We start from the raw sequence: 18596 nt of genomic DNA on the forward strand, positions 1-18596 counted from the left end.
CTGGTGCCTTGTTTTTCCTCTGTTGTGGACAGAGAGGGATCTAAAGCTCCAGTAAAATATTTCATTTGTTCTAATTTGCTATGACCTCAGAGTAGGGCTGTGCGATGTGACCAAAATCACATATCCCAATATAAGCATCTATAGCCCCGATAACGATATAAATCACAAAAATGTAACATTTTCTGTAAATTCTGTGAATCTCGGGCAGCTCGACTCAGCTGGGCGTCGTATACCTGCGATGCATGAAACGATACATAAGTTGTAACGGCCGCCGTTTTCTTCGTGAGTATTTATTCAACTGTTCTAACGTTTGAGTCTAAGGTTTATTTTTAGCACTTGGCGGCTCTTTTTTGCTTCTCATCTATGGGCTCAAATTGTGGTCATAAATATTTTGTTATTTATTTGTGGGGCGGTCGTGGTTCAAGAGTTGGGAGTTCGCCTTGTAATCGGAAGGTTGCCGGTTCGAGTTTCACATGTACTTTTTGGCTAAGTCCACACACAAATCTTTTTTACACATACAAATCTTTTTTTACAAGTACAACATATTTATGACCACAATTTGAGCCCATACTCATCCGTAAACACTCTTTCACGTCATTCAGTTTATTTTGAAAAGTCTCAACAGGATCTTGAGCTTTATTGTGAAAGGGAAATAAACAAGCGTACACGATGGTTTTACCGTCCTTGTTGCTAACGACAACACATAAAAACAGTCGCTACACCCTCTCCAGTGACATCACACTCCAGAGCTGACGTCGGTGTCACGTGATACATTTTCAGCTTTGATCTGGTCCTACCAGCTCATAAATAGGGGCGGAGGCAAGGCAAGTTTATTTGTATAGCACAATTCGACACCGAGGGTTTGCTTTGCAGAGACATTAGAAACAAAAGTTATTACAGACACTAGTAACGGGATCAGAGAACAGCACAGAAAAAAACTCAAATGGATTCCTTTAAAGGAGACAGTCCACAGGAAACCAGGCCCATAGAAATATCTGAAGAGGAGATGCAGACACTTCTCTTCAAATCCGTCTTTATGACCCGTACACGGGCAGAGAGACGAGAAATGGATGAAAAAAACTTTATCGTTCAGTTTGTTGTAAAGCTTTCAAACACCATTACAACAAAAACTAAATTAGTCATAAAACCCATCGACATGTTTTCACTCATCAAAACAGTCACAGAAAAAACTGCAGGAAAATTACCTGCAGAACTGCCAACATCTATAAACAGGGTGGTTAAGTCTGTTTTCCATGGACTGCAGAAGATGTACAACTCCAAGGACTTGCTACGATTTTTCACTGTATTTCGTCAGTCAACATTTGAAGAAAATGTCTCAAGAATTTTAATATCAGAGATCAATAAGGTAAAGGAGAAAAGGATAAAGGGTTCTGTTGTTTGGGAAAATCAGACCAGTCCTGCTGAAACGTCTGAAGAACAGATCCCCAGTCCAGGGCAAAGGACACAAGAAACTAAAGAAAGAAACTTTATAATTCAGTTTCTTGTTAGGCTGAACAACATGGTCGCCTTAAAGACAGGCACAGCAACAAAGCAGGTCAACATTTTTGCCATTTTAGAAAATGTCATTGAAATGGCTGTGGGTAAACTACCCGCACAACTTCCAAAATCTTTAGGCAAACTTGTTAGAGCCGTTTATAAGAGTCTAAAGAAGACATATAAGTCTAAACTGATGGTACAGACTGCCATGGAATTCAGGCAGTTAAACTTTGAAGATAATGTAGCAAGAACGTTGATATCTGAAGTGAACAGGATGAAGGAGAAGAGGATTAAGGTTTTTGTTGTTAAGGAGAATAACAACAATTCATCTGAACAATCCTCTTCAAAGACCACTAGGAACTGTTGTTCTTTTGGGAAATTTTTGAAAACATTGTTTCCCTACAAAATCATAGTCGAAATCAGGCTATGATTTCGACTATGATATATACAATTCACAAGATTTCAACAATTTTAAAATCCTACAGTGTTGGTTCTGTCTCGCATCAGCCCCATCCAAACAGGTCGCGGCAGATGGCTGACCCTCTCTGAGCCTGGTTCTGCTGGAGGTTTCTTCCTGTTGAAAGGGAGTTTTTCCTCCCCACTGTTGCCAAGTGCTTGCTCGTGGGGGATTGTTTGGGTTGGAGCTTTAATTTTGTAAGGTTTTTACCTTACAATTTAAAACACCTCGATTCAGAACCTCTCACTGTTGTTGAAATTGTTTGGCCCTTTCTGTGAGGGCACTGCATGTTCTCAATCTCATTGGGAAATGCTAAATTTTGCACATGAATGCAGATTTATTCTAAATTGCAAAATGCATTTGCTAAAAATAAACAAACTAAACTAATGCATGGCTATGGTGTATTTTTATGAATCTCGTACTCAGGTAATAAATACTTTTGTCTTATTACTGAGCAATAATAAAGTTTAAAAAAAAAAAGTTAAATGTTTCCCATGTTTGACCCAGCTAGGACCTACTAAAAGTGCCCACTTGGCATTGCCCATATGGGTTTAATGTGAAGAACCCAAGTAGGCCCCATACAAAAAGCCCAGTTTGAGCCTATGCCCATATGGTACCCATCCAGCCCGAGCAAAAACCAGGTGGGGCCCATATATACATGTTGGCTGGGTACCGCCCCCTGGCTCACAGCTCAGTGGACATTTAGATGAGAAAATATATTTGACACATTTAAGGAAAATACTAATAAAATAAAAAATAAATAAATGTTCCCTTTCAAATTTTTTATTTGCTCTTTTTTGCTCTATAAAATAGCTGTTTTCTTTTACAATCATTCATCTTAGCAGTAGGATTTACATTAAAAGAGAAACAAATTAAGTTTGAGTGAAAATATAAATTTTTGCACTCTCTGGTCAACTGACTCAGTGACTCAAATGACTCAGGAAATCCAATTCACTTTGGTGAGTGACTCATTAAAGCTCGATTCAGTAAAATGAACCGAATTTGCCCGTCACTACTGCTGCTGACCCACAGCTCCTCCCATACCTGCTTGCTGGCTTCATCTTTCACAGTCGGAAACTACACCCGTCTTTTTAAACGGTCATTGGTGGAGATGAGATGTTGAGGTTCCACCTCAGCCCAGGTGATATGCCAGCTATATGTCAGCTTAAATCACTGGATTTGCCTTGAGCCATCATGAATGCTCAGTCTATATTTATAATTTACAAACTAGCTAGCCACATGTGCATCAACTACCAATTTGCTATCTGTGCTCTTAACATAGTAGTAACGACATGACTTACTATTTATCAGCACAAACTTATTACTGTAGAACGACACCGTTTTTGGTACAGTTAATTAGGATAAATTGTACAGTTAAGTAAGGAACAGCCCTTCGTCATGTTTGAGTAGAATTCCTGAACATAGCTCAACAGACACGTTAACAACTACTTATTTTACAGGCGGCGCGGGGTTTATGATCTCTACAGCACCTAGCCACCAGGGGCAGTGTAGATATGTTGCCAGTGGCTCTGTTGTGCATTGTCATTAAACAAAACTGACAGCACATGAACTAGCAGGTACAATACCAGGAGCAGCAAAATGAAACGGGAACTTTGATTTTCTTTCTCTGTGCCTTTTGTTTTTATGTTGGTGAAATGAGAAAAGGTAGGAAAATGTTTCCTCACAAACTTAATATATAATAGGTATCATATACATTAAAAACCGTTGCTTATTAATGAGTTTTAACCAGGACAGCAAAGATTTTAACTTGCGAATCACCAACTAAATGCTTACTGTGAATGGTATGCCCTTATTAACCTAATAATAATACCTGCCAATGGATTCTTATTAGTTTTGAAAAGGATTTAAACCAGTTCAATTTAAGTTTTTAAGAAAGAAAGGGGGTAATGTTCTTTAATTGCTCTTAATCTAAATCCCTTCCCAAGGTAAGGTTAAAAGAGTTAAGGTGGTCCAGATTCTGTTGCTGATTGGATTTATACTTTCATGATGTAAAATGAACAATGATCAGTGCAGTCTTCATAAAAACCTGCAGTGCATTTGTCTCGGTACAGCATGTTTTACAGCCTTTTTTTTGTTAAAGGACTCAGACATTCAAAAGAATGCACAGCGATTTTACTCAGAATGGGATTTACACCTTTTCACCATGTAATGACTGAATCCGTCTCACAATGCCTTTTTTGGTTTGCAGGAGAACATGAATAAATTAAAGCTACACGTCCAGCACTTTTTGCCTTTCATTCCTGAAACACTGGCTAAAAGAAACCCTTTGATAGAAATAAGGAGGCCTCTCCATGTAATTACACTTGATCATGTTTGCATATGTCACTCCCACAGTCTCTGTCACGCTCCCTGATTTTGGATGCTCCTGGGAACCTCTTTCTAATCCACAAGTTCATGTTTCAGCCCCTTCCTTCTTTTTATTTTTTTTTCCAGAGGAGGGATGAATTGAAGAAGCAGAATCAGACATCCTGTCTGGTTTATCTGGAAGAGAGAGATAAGTGTGGATTCCGCCTCTTTCAGGGAACGCACATTAACCATGCCTCAGAGGGAGCGCTGGGTGTGGGGAAGGGTGGTGGGGGATAGAGGAGGTGTCTGTCTGCCGGGAGCACACAGCTTTCACTCACTGTGAAAACTGTGAAAATGTCCCCTTCACACCCTCGGCAGCTCAGGCCAAGCTCCGGTGCTATGTTAGTGGTGATAAAATGCCTCCATGCCACAGCCTAGTTGGAAGTGAGACGTGCAATGCTATCCAGAGGTGTTGGACTGACAAGTCTACAATGTGTTAACTTGTATCCTACAGTGACTTCTGACCCTGACCCTGTTACAAAAGTCTGCTGGAAACACCACGCTCAAGTTTGTGGTGGAGAAAAGCACAAAGAGCAAACAAAACTTCACCAGAAAAATGACAAAACCTCCGTTTATGCAACAAAAGAAACTATTTATTTGGGATACGCATTGCCAGTACAAATTAAGAGACCATAAAACCTACACCTTTCAGCTATTTTTCTCCACAGAAAACAAGTTTTGAATCGGAATTAAAAAGACAATAGTTTTCCATTTGATACCTTTTTACATACGCAGAGATCTTAAAAGTTAAAACCTGTCAAGAAAAAGGCTCCACGATTTCACTCTGAAATCCTTATAAAAAAGAAGTTAACATTCAAAACACTGCAGTACGTTATTTTATTGAAGAACAAAAAGACATGCAACAAATAAAACATTTCATGTTTTACAAATTGGTCATCTTTCTTTTCATGTCTCTTTTCCTTTTATATTCAAAAACTAAAAAGCATCATTACATGAAGCTTCGATAATATTTGACAGGCAATGTGAAAAGTAGAGTTAAGCCTTTTTTTGAGGGGTGCAAAAACAATCCTCGTGTTTGCCTTGCATGGCCGCCGCTGTCAGTTCACTCCAATGACTTCCAAAGACACGACTGAGGCAGGTTCTGTGCATCATTTCAATGGTGCTCGCCCCCTCGGCTGTAATACTGAGCAGGTGAGTCGAGAGGGGAGCCGCTCTGAGTCATTCAAATGAGTTTGTCTGTTGCCATCACGCCGTCGTAGATCTCAACGCCCAAGCTCTGAGACATCCATGATTTCATACGTGTGTAATAAATACTGTTAAAAAAATACCTGTGGTTTTCAGGCTGTTTGGGATCTCGGGACTGAATTTTCTCTCAGGGTTCAGTTCAGCTAAAATAAAAGCCAAAGAGAGGGCAATGTTAACGCTAACTTTTCACGTCACCTTTAATGGGACAGTAGCCATTTTGGACGCAGGGTTGTAACATGTGACATGAGTACAAAAGAATAAGAAGGATTTCACCGTAAATCCAACAGGAACTCAAAGAGGCTGCGTTAAAATAGCTACTGTCCAAATTCAAAGATGCAAAAAAAGAGTAAAGGCGCATATCTACATACTGTATATAGAGCATTCTTGGGCAATTCACACATAATGGTAGCATAAAAAGAAAAACAGTCAAAAGAATATCAAGTGAAACAAAAAAGATGACTTATTTGCAAAATGGAGACACATAAAAATATATGCAAACATCTTCTGGATTTGTGTGCCATCAGGGTATTTGTTTTCATTTGAATTTATATAAACACTACTGTATTCCAAGTGCATTTTTCTGGCTTTGGATACAGAGTACTGGAGCATAATGAGATGCTCACTAGCACTGCAGATACTAAAACCATTCAAAAACAGGAAAAAGAAAACCCTCGATAAAGCTGATCCCAATGAGGAGGATAAAATTCTGCCTTTTTTTGGTATCAAAGTATGTAAATGCTCATGAGGACTATTGTAATCATGTATACATTGTACTGTACATACGACAAAGGTCACAAATTTAATTTCACATTTCAGATTGGCATCATGTTCATGAGTGTAGTGTCATTTTAAACAAAGAAAAAAGTGAATAAGTGAGAATATAATTACTTTCTAACGTCAGACGTTCTCTCTGATGTTATCAGAGGTTACAAAACAGGTCAGGCAGATCAAGATGAACACATGCCGATTAGATTTGTGACTAAATCCTGAGGATTCAGTGAGACATTTTGAACAGGAAAAAAAAAAATGAATATTGCAGAGACATATCTATTACATTTTTTAGCATGTTCCAGTTTTACAAACTTTAATAGGAAACGATTATTTATTTTTATCAAATTTTGCACATTTTTATTGACTTTTCCAATTTATTTATTGGAAAAGAATAAGTTGAGCAAAACCAAAAATCTTCTGTTCTCAAAATGATTCGTCTCGTGCTCGGACTTTTGGCACAAATGTGATTCCATACATGAATGAGAAAGGACATGCGATGTGTTCAATCCTGATGACATGATACCTTAAAAACTGAATTACTGTTTGGTTACCAGCAGTATTTGGATCCGTTTGTCTCACTGTTAGATTTAAACAGTTTTTCTTTTTTTTTCACATTTACAAATGCTCCCCTTTGACTTTAATCAGTAGATGTTATTGTGCTTTAATATATACGTCTTTGAGCTCAATTCCTTAATTTCTCGCTTTAAGATTGTAAAGTCTCTGCACTGTTGTACCGCGTGTTAGCTGAAACGTAGCTACTATGGCACAAAGCAATAAAAGGTCTTAAATGTCAGTGTCTGCTGTAGAAGTTCTGAATACAAACAATACAAACCGAGGCTGAATACTTGGATATCAGCTTACTAATATAAATGGACTAACATAATAATAATAATAATAATATGTCACAATGTATGGCATGAGAAATTTAAGGACATGAGACAACAATGTTTTCAAAATTCACCTCCAGAGCTGAACTTTGGCACCATAGGTAAAAAAAAGAAAAGTAATCTGGTATTGAAAACAGACGTGTAACGATAGGGCTCGATGTGGTGTGTGATAAATTTGTAAAAATACGAAACTTTGTAAAACCGAAGCCGTTTAAATTTTGTTTGCTATGTTATTATTTCGAATAGAGGTAGTGTGAAAGCATCTCAATTTACAAGATGTGGGCCAATACGCTGCTGTGAGCCTACTGTGTGAATATATACTGTAAAGAGAAATACAAAGAGGCAACATGGACATCAAGTGGAAACTGTACAAACTGTGTGGTGTGAATATGAGTACCCTACGCAGGCTGCTAACGGTGCCGCGGTGGTCCAGATAGGAAAAGTGAACAGTTTTATCCGTAATGGTGAAAACGTCATCTCCAGACCCCGACTGTGCCGCGCCGTTTCCCATCCAGTCCCAAAAAAAGGGGGTCAGGGTATAAGTTTTGGAAGGGAGAGTTGTGGTGGATCGAGGAAAGTGGGAATCAAGAGGAAGCAGGTGGGTGGAGGATCAGTTGGAGGTATCGGAGTGAACGCTTCCAGGTCCTTCTGTAGGTGATGTCACTGATGAGGGGGTTGGAGCATCTTGCCAGCCGCCGTTTGCCTGGGAGGGGAAAAGAATCAGAGAGAACCAGAAGTGGGGCGTGAGTGAGTTGCTCTTCTGTTCATTACTCGATGCAGCTCAAACACACTGAGATAAAAAAACGAATAGAAGTCCTGAGGGCAAGATAGTGCACCAACGCTGGGATACTTTGAACTACGCAGTCAAACACAGCCTTAAGTCAAACACAGCCTTAAGTCAAACTGCCTCCTGGATTGGCGGAAAAGCTAACACAGCTCACATTACAGCTAATAATTCAGAATAAGACTGACATAAAAAAAAATACTGCCGTGTTTCCAGCTGAGCAGAAACAGAATTACCCCATCATACACTGCACACTCACTCATTTAAGCAATGACAACAATAAAGAGAGGAAAAGTCAACTTGTGCAAGATTTCGTCTTGAAATAAATTCCTGCTGCTGTCATTTTAAACAATATGAATATATGTAAATTGTATGGAAGGGCGTCTGAAACAAAACATGCACTAATTACGATGCTGACAGTAGGAATTAACATACAATAAGAACTCTGGAGGTCCTTTTCACCGCCAGAGACAGGCCTGTTAAAGAGCATTTAGGGTGTTAATAGCGAATTTAAAACCATCAGAAAAATTGGAAATGGTCCTCGACAGCCTTTCATTTCACAGCTTGTAATGTGTAATCAAAAGTGGAGGGGTCAGATTGTATAATGTAATCACCCGCAGCAGTCATTATCCAGCAGGCTTTTTTGTATTAGACACAAGATTTACTAAAGTCTGTCTTGACAAGTCTCTAAAACTGTTTGTTTTTTTCGGGATACAGGTCGTTCCTGCATTTAATTAACAATGAAGTTATAAAAGCGTTGCCATTTTCGATATATATATATATATATATATATATATATATATATATATATATATATATATATATATATATATATATATATATATATATATATAACTTTTATGCAAAGACAAACCAAAAACCACTTATGATGTATTTTGTAAATTGTACATTACAACAAAAGTGCTTCTATGCCCTGAATTCTGCAAAATAAAGGCCAAAAGAGGTTGAGATACCTCAGTGGAAAAAATCTAGTTTTCTACAAAAGACAGCTTTGTCATAACTTACTATTATCTGCTAAAACATTATATCAAACTAAACTGTCGTGCATGGATTGGAGAAAAAACAGGCAAGTGAAGAGCAGAGATTCCTAATTTACCAGCCTTAGCAACATAAATCACAGGCAAACAGGCTGCCAGACAGATATCCTGCTCCTACATTATGCATTGCAGAGCTTCTTTACAGGGTATAAAAGTGAATAACACAGCATACTGTGGCAGTGTAAGATGTGGTAGAGCAAGCAGGCGTCCAAGGAGAACCGTATCTGTGAGGTCAAAGGACTGAGAAAGAACAGGGCCTGAATACGTTAGCGTCCTCTCAGGGTTAGCACAGCTAGCTGTGGGATGCGCTCGGAGCAGCCAGGAAGCCTATTTGAATACACATACATGTTTTTATACGGGAGACATTTCATCTGATTATCATATGGCCAGTGAGGCACGACGACGACAGCGGAGGAACCCAGCCGCGGCTGTGACCGTCCTCGTCCTCAGCGCGGCTCGCTGTCAGGGCCATTAGTGTGGCAGGAACATGATCTGAGCAATGCGCTTGGATTGCTGTCCCAAGTCCACACTCTGCTCTCCTTGTGTCTGTCTTATCGATTTTCCCCTTTACGACACGGCTTGTCGCTGTGAATTTCCCTACTGTTTGCCGCCGCCAGCTAGCAACCCCCACCCCACCCCTCATACCCCCACATCTAAACCCGAACTCTGCAGAAAAATAAGACAAACACGTCGGGGACAAACCCCTATGGCACATGAGGAGTCGTTTCCAGGAGCGTGAGGTTTTATTTTTAGCGGGACGGTGCTGATGTCTCCTGTGGGGCATTAATGGGAACTTCTGGCCTTGGGGCTGCTAATCACGGGTCAGGTGGTCAGAGGGAGCTGAAGTCCAGAGCAAAGAGGTGTCACCTGTTTGTGCGGCTCTCTCACGGCTGACCATACGTGGCTGCAGGTGCTACTCCAGGCCTGATTGAACATGACAGGCTCAGAAGGCGGCTCTGCATGTGTGTGGCCAGCACCACGCCTGCGTACGGTGGGTACCGTGCTGCCTGTGGCACGAGTGCTAGAGAAGCAATCAACTAGGTGACCATGGAGTGGAGACAAGTCCTACTAAGTGGCATTCTGAGCCCTATGGCTTTGAAATAATTGGTAGGGAGAGAAAGGAAAAACAAAGGGGGAAAAAAGGAAAGCTTACATTGATGCCCTGCGGACTGTACATCTGGTTGGCTGTGAGTCCTTCACTGTATCCGCCTGTCTGACTGATAACATGGCGAAGGGTATCCACCTGAAACATTCAGAAAGAGCAGACAAAGCAAGGTCAGAGTCAACACAAGAGAAGCACAAGAGAAAAGAGAGAGATGACAAGACAACAAGAGAGACAACAAGAGTACACTGCTGCAAGTATGTCCTTGGAGACAACAAAGTCCAAAACAAAAAGGGAATTCAGGATAAAGAGATGTTTGGTTTTTGCCAGCTGAAATCAAACTGTTTGTAGGATGAATACAGGATGACAAATCTTCTGCCCTTGAGACTGGGGTATTAATGACTTTTTTCCATCAAGGTAAAAGTAAGCAGCTGGGTGTTTTCTTTTGGAGGGGGTGTGCATGACAAGGGTAAAAAGGAAGTTTATTAGAAAATAAGTTGAACACATGCTCTTATGCCAGCAAGATTAACAATATTTAGATTAAGAAGATTCGTCATTAACAGCATGTGCCAGTCAAAGCAGAAATCATTAAAACATGACAAATAAAAGGTCCCCTATTAGTCCCACAAATGCTATCCAAGTCCCACTATAGAAAAAGGGTCTGAATCTTATTTTGTTAACAAGTAGTGTATGAATACAAGTAAGTGCACAGAGGTAGAGGGCAATTAAGTCCCGCCCACATCAGAGGGGAAACAAGTTATTAGAAGCCTCCATGTGAGTTTCATCTGTTAGAAGAAAAAAATAAATAAAAAAAATTCCCAAAAGCACCAGGGTGATGGAAAACAGTACCAACAGGTATAACCCACATCAGTTTGACTATTTCAGGCAGGACTGTGCTTAATTATTATTAATGAGAGTCATTATTTGTTGTTAATAAGTCAAATATCAAAATGTCAGTTTTACACCTATATTTCTGTAAGTTAAAAGCTACTTGTTATGCATTTCCTTACTTTCTGCTTGTATTAAATATGGCAAACATTTCAGATGCTTTTCTTGTCTTGGCTCGGGATGTTCTCACTGAGAGGGGATACTCTTAATATGATCATAACGTGAACACAGAGGCTCCACCCACTGCTGTTCAGACCTATTTATAAAAGTGGCCAATCAGGAGGAAATTGCAAGGGAGGGAGCTAAACTGAATTGTTTCAGACAAAGCTTGAACTAAAAGGCTGCACAACTCCTAGTATAAAGTAAATACAGATGATGATGTTGTGGTTCATGCAAAGCTATTCTAAGAATAACAAAAAATGGAGTTTGAAATGAGAATAACAGTTGCATAACTTCCATTATAGTGGAATGTGGATGACTCAGAAAGCATAGCTGGTGATAAACTTAGTTGACTAAAAGATATCTAACCTTAGCTTTGTAACTGCTAATTAAATACTGAATGCTAAAACACAAAAGTGTAGCATCAACTGAATCGTTTCCCCTCCAGTGGGCGTGGCTTTTTGAGGTTGAATCAATGCAGTCCATCTTGCTAGCTTCCTTGGAATTGGCTGGTTTGGCTGTAGATGCACTGTCATATTTCTGCAGTTCTTTTAAGCTAATATAAATTAATTTAAGCATTATCAGATGCTTCTTGATACTACGAGGGTGAAATTACCCTAGTTACTAGTTAATTCATCTAAAACCTGTGCATGACGAGTCTGGCGTTACAAAGATCAGTACTCGATCCGCCCCTGTATCACCTTCTGTTCTGCTTTGGGGCCCTACCTGCGACTGCACGTTGGCTCCCACCTGAGCCCCCTGGTACGAGTCCCCATTGAGAGACTGCACGCTCATGAACAAGTCCCCCGAGTTTGACATGTTAAAAGAGCCACCAGAACCTGAAAGGAGAGAGGGAGCAGTCGAATCACAGAGAGACAGAGAGCAAGCAAAGAGGAGCAAGTCAGCCCGTTCAGGAAGCAGCCTGGAGGAGCAGCATGCAGAGGGTTAGCTAGCAGCCGTGCAGGCTGTTAGACCAGGGGGGGTGAAGTGAGGACCGAGAAGTAGTGTATCAGGTGTATGTTTTACCAGGTAATCTGTTTACATATTAGCAAAAAAGAATTAAGAAAGGAGCCCAGATTAATAAGAAATGCACTCAATTGCTGTCTCATCCAAGTAGCCTGGACTGCTTTCATTGAAAGACAAAACTATCTTTAGTGATGGTGACTTGTTGTTGTGTTTTTTTGGAGAATACAACATTTAAAAGACATTTTAAGAAGCCCGAAAAAGCCATTCTTCTTCTTAAGTCTGATATTTCATCAAAGGAAGACAGCAAATGATAAACATTTCCCAACAACACTGGACTGTAGAAAAAGATAAGTCTGGCATTCTTTCAAATTTTTACTACTTTATGCAATACATAAAGTGTATAAGCACACCTGTAAAGCATTAATATATGACCACACATGTACAGTGAGCATGGATGTGCTGGTGTCAACAGGAGGCAGAGGGTTTGTCTGCCTCTGGAGAAAATACCACAGAAGAAGAATGATATAACGCTTATGCAAAAAGTATGGGGAGAGATGTTTTTTATTTTGACTGATTAAGATGAGGGGGAGCTGTTACTACAATAAACGTGTGGCTAGGGGGGGTCACGGTGACAGAAAACAGCCTGGGAATCATCACAAAGTAAACATGGCAACATATCAGAGTCTTAGTGTGGTACTAGGAGGATTATCCATCACCAGAGGGAGCCATAACAAGGGGAATAGAGGCTAATAAGATTTCAAGGTTCCAAGATGGCTGCCACGCCAGTCCCATTAAATGTGTGTCAAGTCTGCGAGTGATATTTAGGTAATTTAGGCACAGGCAGGTGGTCACCCTCGGACCTAGGGGTTGCACATCTTTTGATGTTACTGGATTACTGCTGAACTCTGAAGCTGGTCAGTTTGAGGCCTAGGGCTACCTGGACTCCACATGCAGGAGTGTAGTTAAACTACCGGGAACAGCAGTCAACAGGTTTTTATATTTTTTCTCTTATTTCCATTTCATTTGCCATTTATCTGTTCAATGTTAGTCCTGAATTAAGAACTACTTCTGCTAAAGAGGGATTTGGCAAAGATTTTTAAATCAGCTGCCTTTCCTGACACAGAACTTTTGGGTATTTGTCTTGTCGCAGTCTTGAATGGGATCTTTTACATGTCAGGCACATGTGTAAACCACTACACTATGATTATATAAATTATATTTCTCCTGGCCTGAAGATCATCTTCACTATTCAGGCTAAAGCTCTATATATCGATCTAAACATGCGAGCTGAGCTTTAATGTTGTGGCTTAAAATGCAGAATTACGACTGCTAGACATTAAAGCAAACTAACGCTCTGTTTTCAATCTTAACGTTGTTATTTGGTAAAAACCAAACAATGTTTTTGTTAAGTGTTCCTAGGTCAAATTAATATCCACTACAAAAATTGCTATAAAAATTGATTACATAAATTAACTTTCATTCTTAACTAAAAATAAGTAATATCTCATAACAGCAGGGCATTGCAGTTTTTAATAAAGGCTACTAATTAAAACACGTAGTGTATTTAATTTTAAAAGCTTTATTTCACCTGTGGCTATTTACACATTTAGCAAAAAAAAAAAAGAAAAAAATTGATTAAATATTAATGTCCTGTAAGACTTGAATCCTTCATTCTACTAATGAAAGAGGCAACTTTAACATTTTTCTATATATTTTAGGCAATTTAAGCAAGTGTGAATTGAAATTTATGTTGCAGGTATTTTTCATATGAACATGGTATAGGTGGTATATTAAAAAACCCCCAAACAAACTACAATGTGTGTATGAAAGGTAAAAAAAGGAATGTAGATGTGATGGTTTGATAGAAGGTGGCAACGTTAACCCTAATTCTATATACCGGATAAGGCAGAAATAGACTTTTCTGGAAAACCTGAATAGTTTTGATGTATTTCGGTTGGAATGATACGTTTTTTTCCTCTGATTGGCAGCACTTGGTAACAGTTGTAAAAAAATATGAAGTACATTTTTTGATTGCCTAGGATTAGGTAATCGTGATGAGACGTCAGAGTTAATCATCTCTGTACACTAATGTGGCTCAACAAGAAAAGTAAGTGGGGTCAATTCACTGTTAGTCTTTTTTCCACTGTTATTCACCAAAAATAAGAAAAATGTAGAATACTACCAGACTTATCCTTAGAGTGTCAGCAGAGACCGTGATAAATACAGAGTTTAATAAGCATACATGAAGAACAGGATTAATTGAGACCCAGACAAGAGGACAGTGAGATTATGGAGACTTGGCACGGGGTTCAGGTCGTCTAATCGGACATATTTTAGTACTAGGGGGGTAATTAGAGTCGTGAAGGGGAAATGTTTAATTTGTTCAGCAGTAACGATGGTGCTTTGTCAGGTTTTAGGCATGTTCTGTGTATAACTGAGTTTGCCTGACAGATCTACTTTTTGCTCCTTTACAAATTACCAGCATCAGCAATGAAAAAACTCTAAAATTGACTAAGTTGTAGTACACAGAGGAGGCACATATCTAATAGCTGAGCAGAGCCAGGGACTTCCTGTCTCACCTGCAGAGTTTGGAGTTGAGGGTGAATTTGCTTGGCTTCCATGTGAGGATGCATTAGCCGCATTCACGGCAGTTCTCGCAGCGTACATGTTGGCTTCTTCTTGGAACTTACCAATGTTTTTCTTGTATCTGATTCTTTTATTCCCGAACCAGTTGGAAACCTGAGCAGACAAACAAAAGAATATAGTTTAATTGTCACGACATATTACCACACAGAGGCTCTCAGAAAAACCATGGCAGTGTTTAGCTTGCATGGCCTTAATGGCATGCAAAACACTGCAGAGAGCCTCTGTCAGAGGTATGGGCTTCACAGACTGGTGCTGTGAATCTGCATTAGTGCCAGAATGGAATGATTGCCAATAACAGTCTCATTATGTCACCATGACTGCAGCTATCATCAGAACTCACGCAAGCACCAATCAGTCAACATCCGCTAACACCCATTACGGCTAATGGACTCCCAGATGAAGCCGGGGGGGTAATCCCAGCGCTAATGATAAACAACATTAAAATGAAAACCAAATCAATCCTGCAAAGTTTCCAATGCACAGAGTAGGTAAACATTCTCCTTTATTATGGCCAAGAAACGGAAACTCTACAAATCATTCGGCTACCGAGCTGCTTCCACAATCAGGCCCAGCTGCACCCTCCAATCATTCCTTAGAAATTAATGAAACCAATTGAGAAAACAATCCATTCCCAAATGATGGATTCAAAACACAAACTGCTGTTTACCTTGGTGTTGTCATTGCTTTCCGTATTATCAACTCTCACAGGAGTGAAACAACCTGAGTGCTGGAATGCAAAGATGTTTTAGTCTTCGCACTCGCCATGAGACAGATGTTGGTTAAGTTACCGTTAGATTTAATCATCAAATGCCTCAAATGATCCCAGCGCTGAATTTCACAAGCTGAAAGCAGCTGCTGATTAATCAATTAGTTGCTTTCTCGAAGATGTTCGATTAGAAACTTCAGTCTATTTTATTTTCACTTCGTTTACCCCCCAAAAAATACGTGCACAAAGTATGCTGGATTTCTCACCATTTGTGTCACACTTTGTAAAAGTACTTGGACTGTATTTAGAATTTATGTTGCAAGTGGTGCATGTGATCCACTATAAGATTAGATCAATAAGAACTATGACAGCTGAGTTGTGCTTAGCTTGCATTACTTCAATAGGAACACTGTGTCACTGGTCAAAAATAGCTTTGTCTGGTTTGATTTATGAGATTACAGACTCATGACAAGGCGTATTTATACTTTAAGTCCTTTGTTGTCTCAATGAAAGGCACTGCTAAAAGATTAGAGACGCTGTCTGTACTCATGACAGTCACAAAACATATTATTAGGTTACTTGCCAAGACGCTCTGCGCCAGCTTCATATTAAAACTCGTCTTTGTCCTGCTACTCTGTGTACGGCAGTGTTCCTACAGGTGCTGTGAGGTGGCGGTGATCTGCGGTGTACCTGGGCCACTGTGATGGCGCACTTCTTTGCCAGCTCTTCTTTAGCCTCCTCGCTGGGGTAGGGGTTACTGAGGTGCGAGTAGAAATATTCATTCAGGATCTCTGTCGCCTGCTTGTTGAAGTTTCGTCTTTTTCGTCTGCAAAGAGAACAGTGAAGGTTCAAACGGGGATAAAATTAAGTTTAGAGCAACGATAACAACATGGAACTGGTAAGAAACGCTGGGGAACTATCATTACAGAGAGAAGTCATAAGCGCTCTGATCTCAAAATCAAATTTGCTTATTTCTCCTCCAGCCTTTATCCACAAGGTAACAGTTTGGGACTTTTCCACTGCAGAGATGTTTGCTTTCTCTTAAATATAATGGGACGAGACAATCGGGGAAATTGTAAAAGATGGATGGACGTGTCTTTTTTCTTTAGTTAGCCAGCCTCGCCCTCATTGTCTGTAGTTTGACAGAAAGAAAATTGTTCCTCCATAAAATAGCTCATGACAAAGTTTGTGCATTCTTACTGTAATCAGGTCATGACTTTGGAAAGATGCATCGCTGCTGAGTTTTAAAATGTATTCTTGGCACTTACGCACCACAATGCAAGTGTCATTTAGTTCCAATGTATTCATAAGACGGCAGTCATTTCTACAGCGGCCATCTCCAAAACTGAGGAAAAATCTAAAATAAACTGCACAACAACTACAAATGTAACCTTATCCGAAATCTTGGATTCACTTTTAAACATGACATTTCTGCAAGTTCACCCTATTAAATATTGTGGTTGCTTTAATATGGAGGAAGTGGTTTTCAGCACGCCGATACCAACTCAAGCCGGTCATCAGTTATAAGCCGAGCATCCGTGATGTTGGCTTGACACCAGCACGGTCTCTGCGGGTTTATCTGGCCTTGATTTGGATGTACATTACCCCCCTTTGTGAAAACCTCTGCTGCACCAGAAACTTTCAATTTAGCTGCAGCTTTGCACTGAGACACTTTGTCAGGACTCAAGAGAACAATTAGGCCCAGAATTGCTGCACTACAGCTCTGTTTATGAGCATCTGAAGAAAGCATTAGGGCTGGCAATAAAAGCACATAACTGGGTCATAATAATTAAGTCAATATCTACTATTAATTGTGGGGAGATAAAGAAGAAATCACAGTCTCCATTTTTTAAAAGGTTTAATAGCAGTGTTTGCCTTTTGAATATTCAGACATACAGACGTTAAAACCAGCCAGGGTAGGGCTCCGCTTTAAACCGTAACACTGTTTTGGGAATATACTGACTATGACTGCTCTGGATTTGTGTACTTGCTCTGTGATTAGACAGAATTTTTTAAGTTAAGTGTTTTTTTCCCCTTTTAAATATATATGTATAATTAAAGGACAACAATGGAAATCTTATTTTACAGTTTTAAAGTGTGCAGTTTAAACCTAAACCCATTCATTAACATAACATTTAACTCAAGAATTATCACTGGGATGTCAATTAAACGTATCATAAATAATTGTGCATTTGCACATGTCTTTTTTGCATTCATACTCACAAAAAAGAGATAAAATACGCTGAATAGTAATTTGAGTAATCTCTATGTTTGATAATATAATTTCAAATTTCATTGTGGTGAAAATCTGATATTCTGACTGCATTACACCAGCAAATATGGAACAGCTCTAGCATTTATTTTATTAATTACACCTTATCTAGGAGGAATTAACTATTAAATACGTCACTGTTTTCAAGGATAAAGGATATATCTGCAGTATAGTAATGTACAGTGGGTTGATCAATAGTTTTTTTTAAAACAGCTATAAAGTTAGTGAGAATAATAACTAAATAAAGAATTTGCAGGTGACAAAACTAAAACTACAAACTGAAATATGTTACAATGTTCCCAAACGCTTAGAGGAAGTGTACAGTTCAGTAGTAATGCTCTCGATGGCCACGTTTGACATTGTTCACAGTTAAAAAAACGGAGGTCCACGCTTCAATTTTAGAGCAGTTTTAAATAATGTGTCAAAAACGTGCTCTGGTGTCAACAGTGAAACTTGGGTTACAAATTTTTTTCAAACTGCTGACTTTATCAGTCATAACTCTGCATTCTCTCTCTTTATAAGCTTTTGATCACTTTTTCGATCGCTCATGAAAGGTTTGCGTGGTTACGTTGTTGAGATGCAGCTTCACTGAAATAGCTTTTTAAAGCTCACCTGTATTTTTAACAGCTTTAACTGAATTTTATTGCAACTTTATTGTATGTTGCTGTTTTGTGTGTGTGTGTGTTTACACCCATGTAAAACCTCAGCAGGAAATGCTAACACGCATTCTGTCATGCTTTGAATATGAAAATGAATCCAGCGATATCCTGCCAACACCACACCTTGAAGCAGACAGATATCACATGCTGGTGGCTCATGAGTTGACCGAC

The 18596-nt window shown here is 39.4% G+C and overlaps 1 protein-coding gene across 3 annotated transcripts in view; it reads right to left on the reverse strand.

Moving 5' to 3' along the window:
- Positions 1 to 4901: 4901 nt before the first annotated feature.
- Positions 4902 to 18596, reverse strand: part of LOC308393553 (pre-B-cell leukemia transcription factor 1) — a 63602-nt gene continuing 49907 nt past the window's right edge. The window contains exons 5-9 of one of the 3 annotated variants that reach the window (XM_080877412.1): positions 16185 to 16320; positions 14833 to 14881; positions 11903 to 12015; positions 10181 to 10270; positions 4902 to 7888 (exon numbers count right to left, since the gene is read on the reverse strand). In XM_080877412.1, the coding sequence (XP_080733538.1) occupies positions 7796 to 7888; positions 10181 to 10270; positions 11903 to 12015; positions 14833 to 14881; positions 16185 to 16320 (481 nt within the window). In that variant the 3' untranslated portion in view covers positions 4902 to 7795. Of the gene's footprint in view, positions 7889 to 10180; positions 10271 to 11902; positions 12016 to 14721; positions 14882 to 16184; positions 16321 to 18596 lie in introns of all 3 variants that reach the window. The other 2 variants (XM_080877411.1, XM_080877413.1) reach the window with 2 other exon arrangements.

This window comes from Rhamphochromis sp. 'chilingali' (genome assembly GCF_963969265.1).
Source record: "Rhamphochromis sp. 'chilingali' genome assembly, chromosome: 3".
In the NCBI taxonomy this organism is placed as follows: Eukaryota; Metazoa; Chordata; class Actinopteri; order Cichliformes; family Cichlidae; genus Rhamphochromis; species Rhamphochromis sp. 'chilingali'.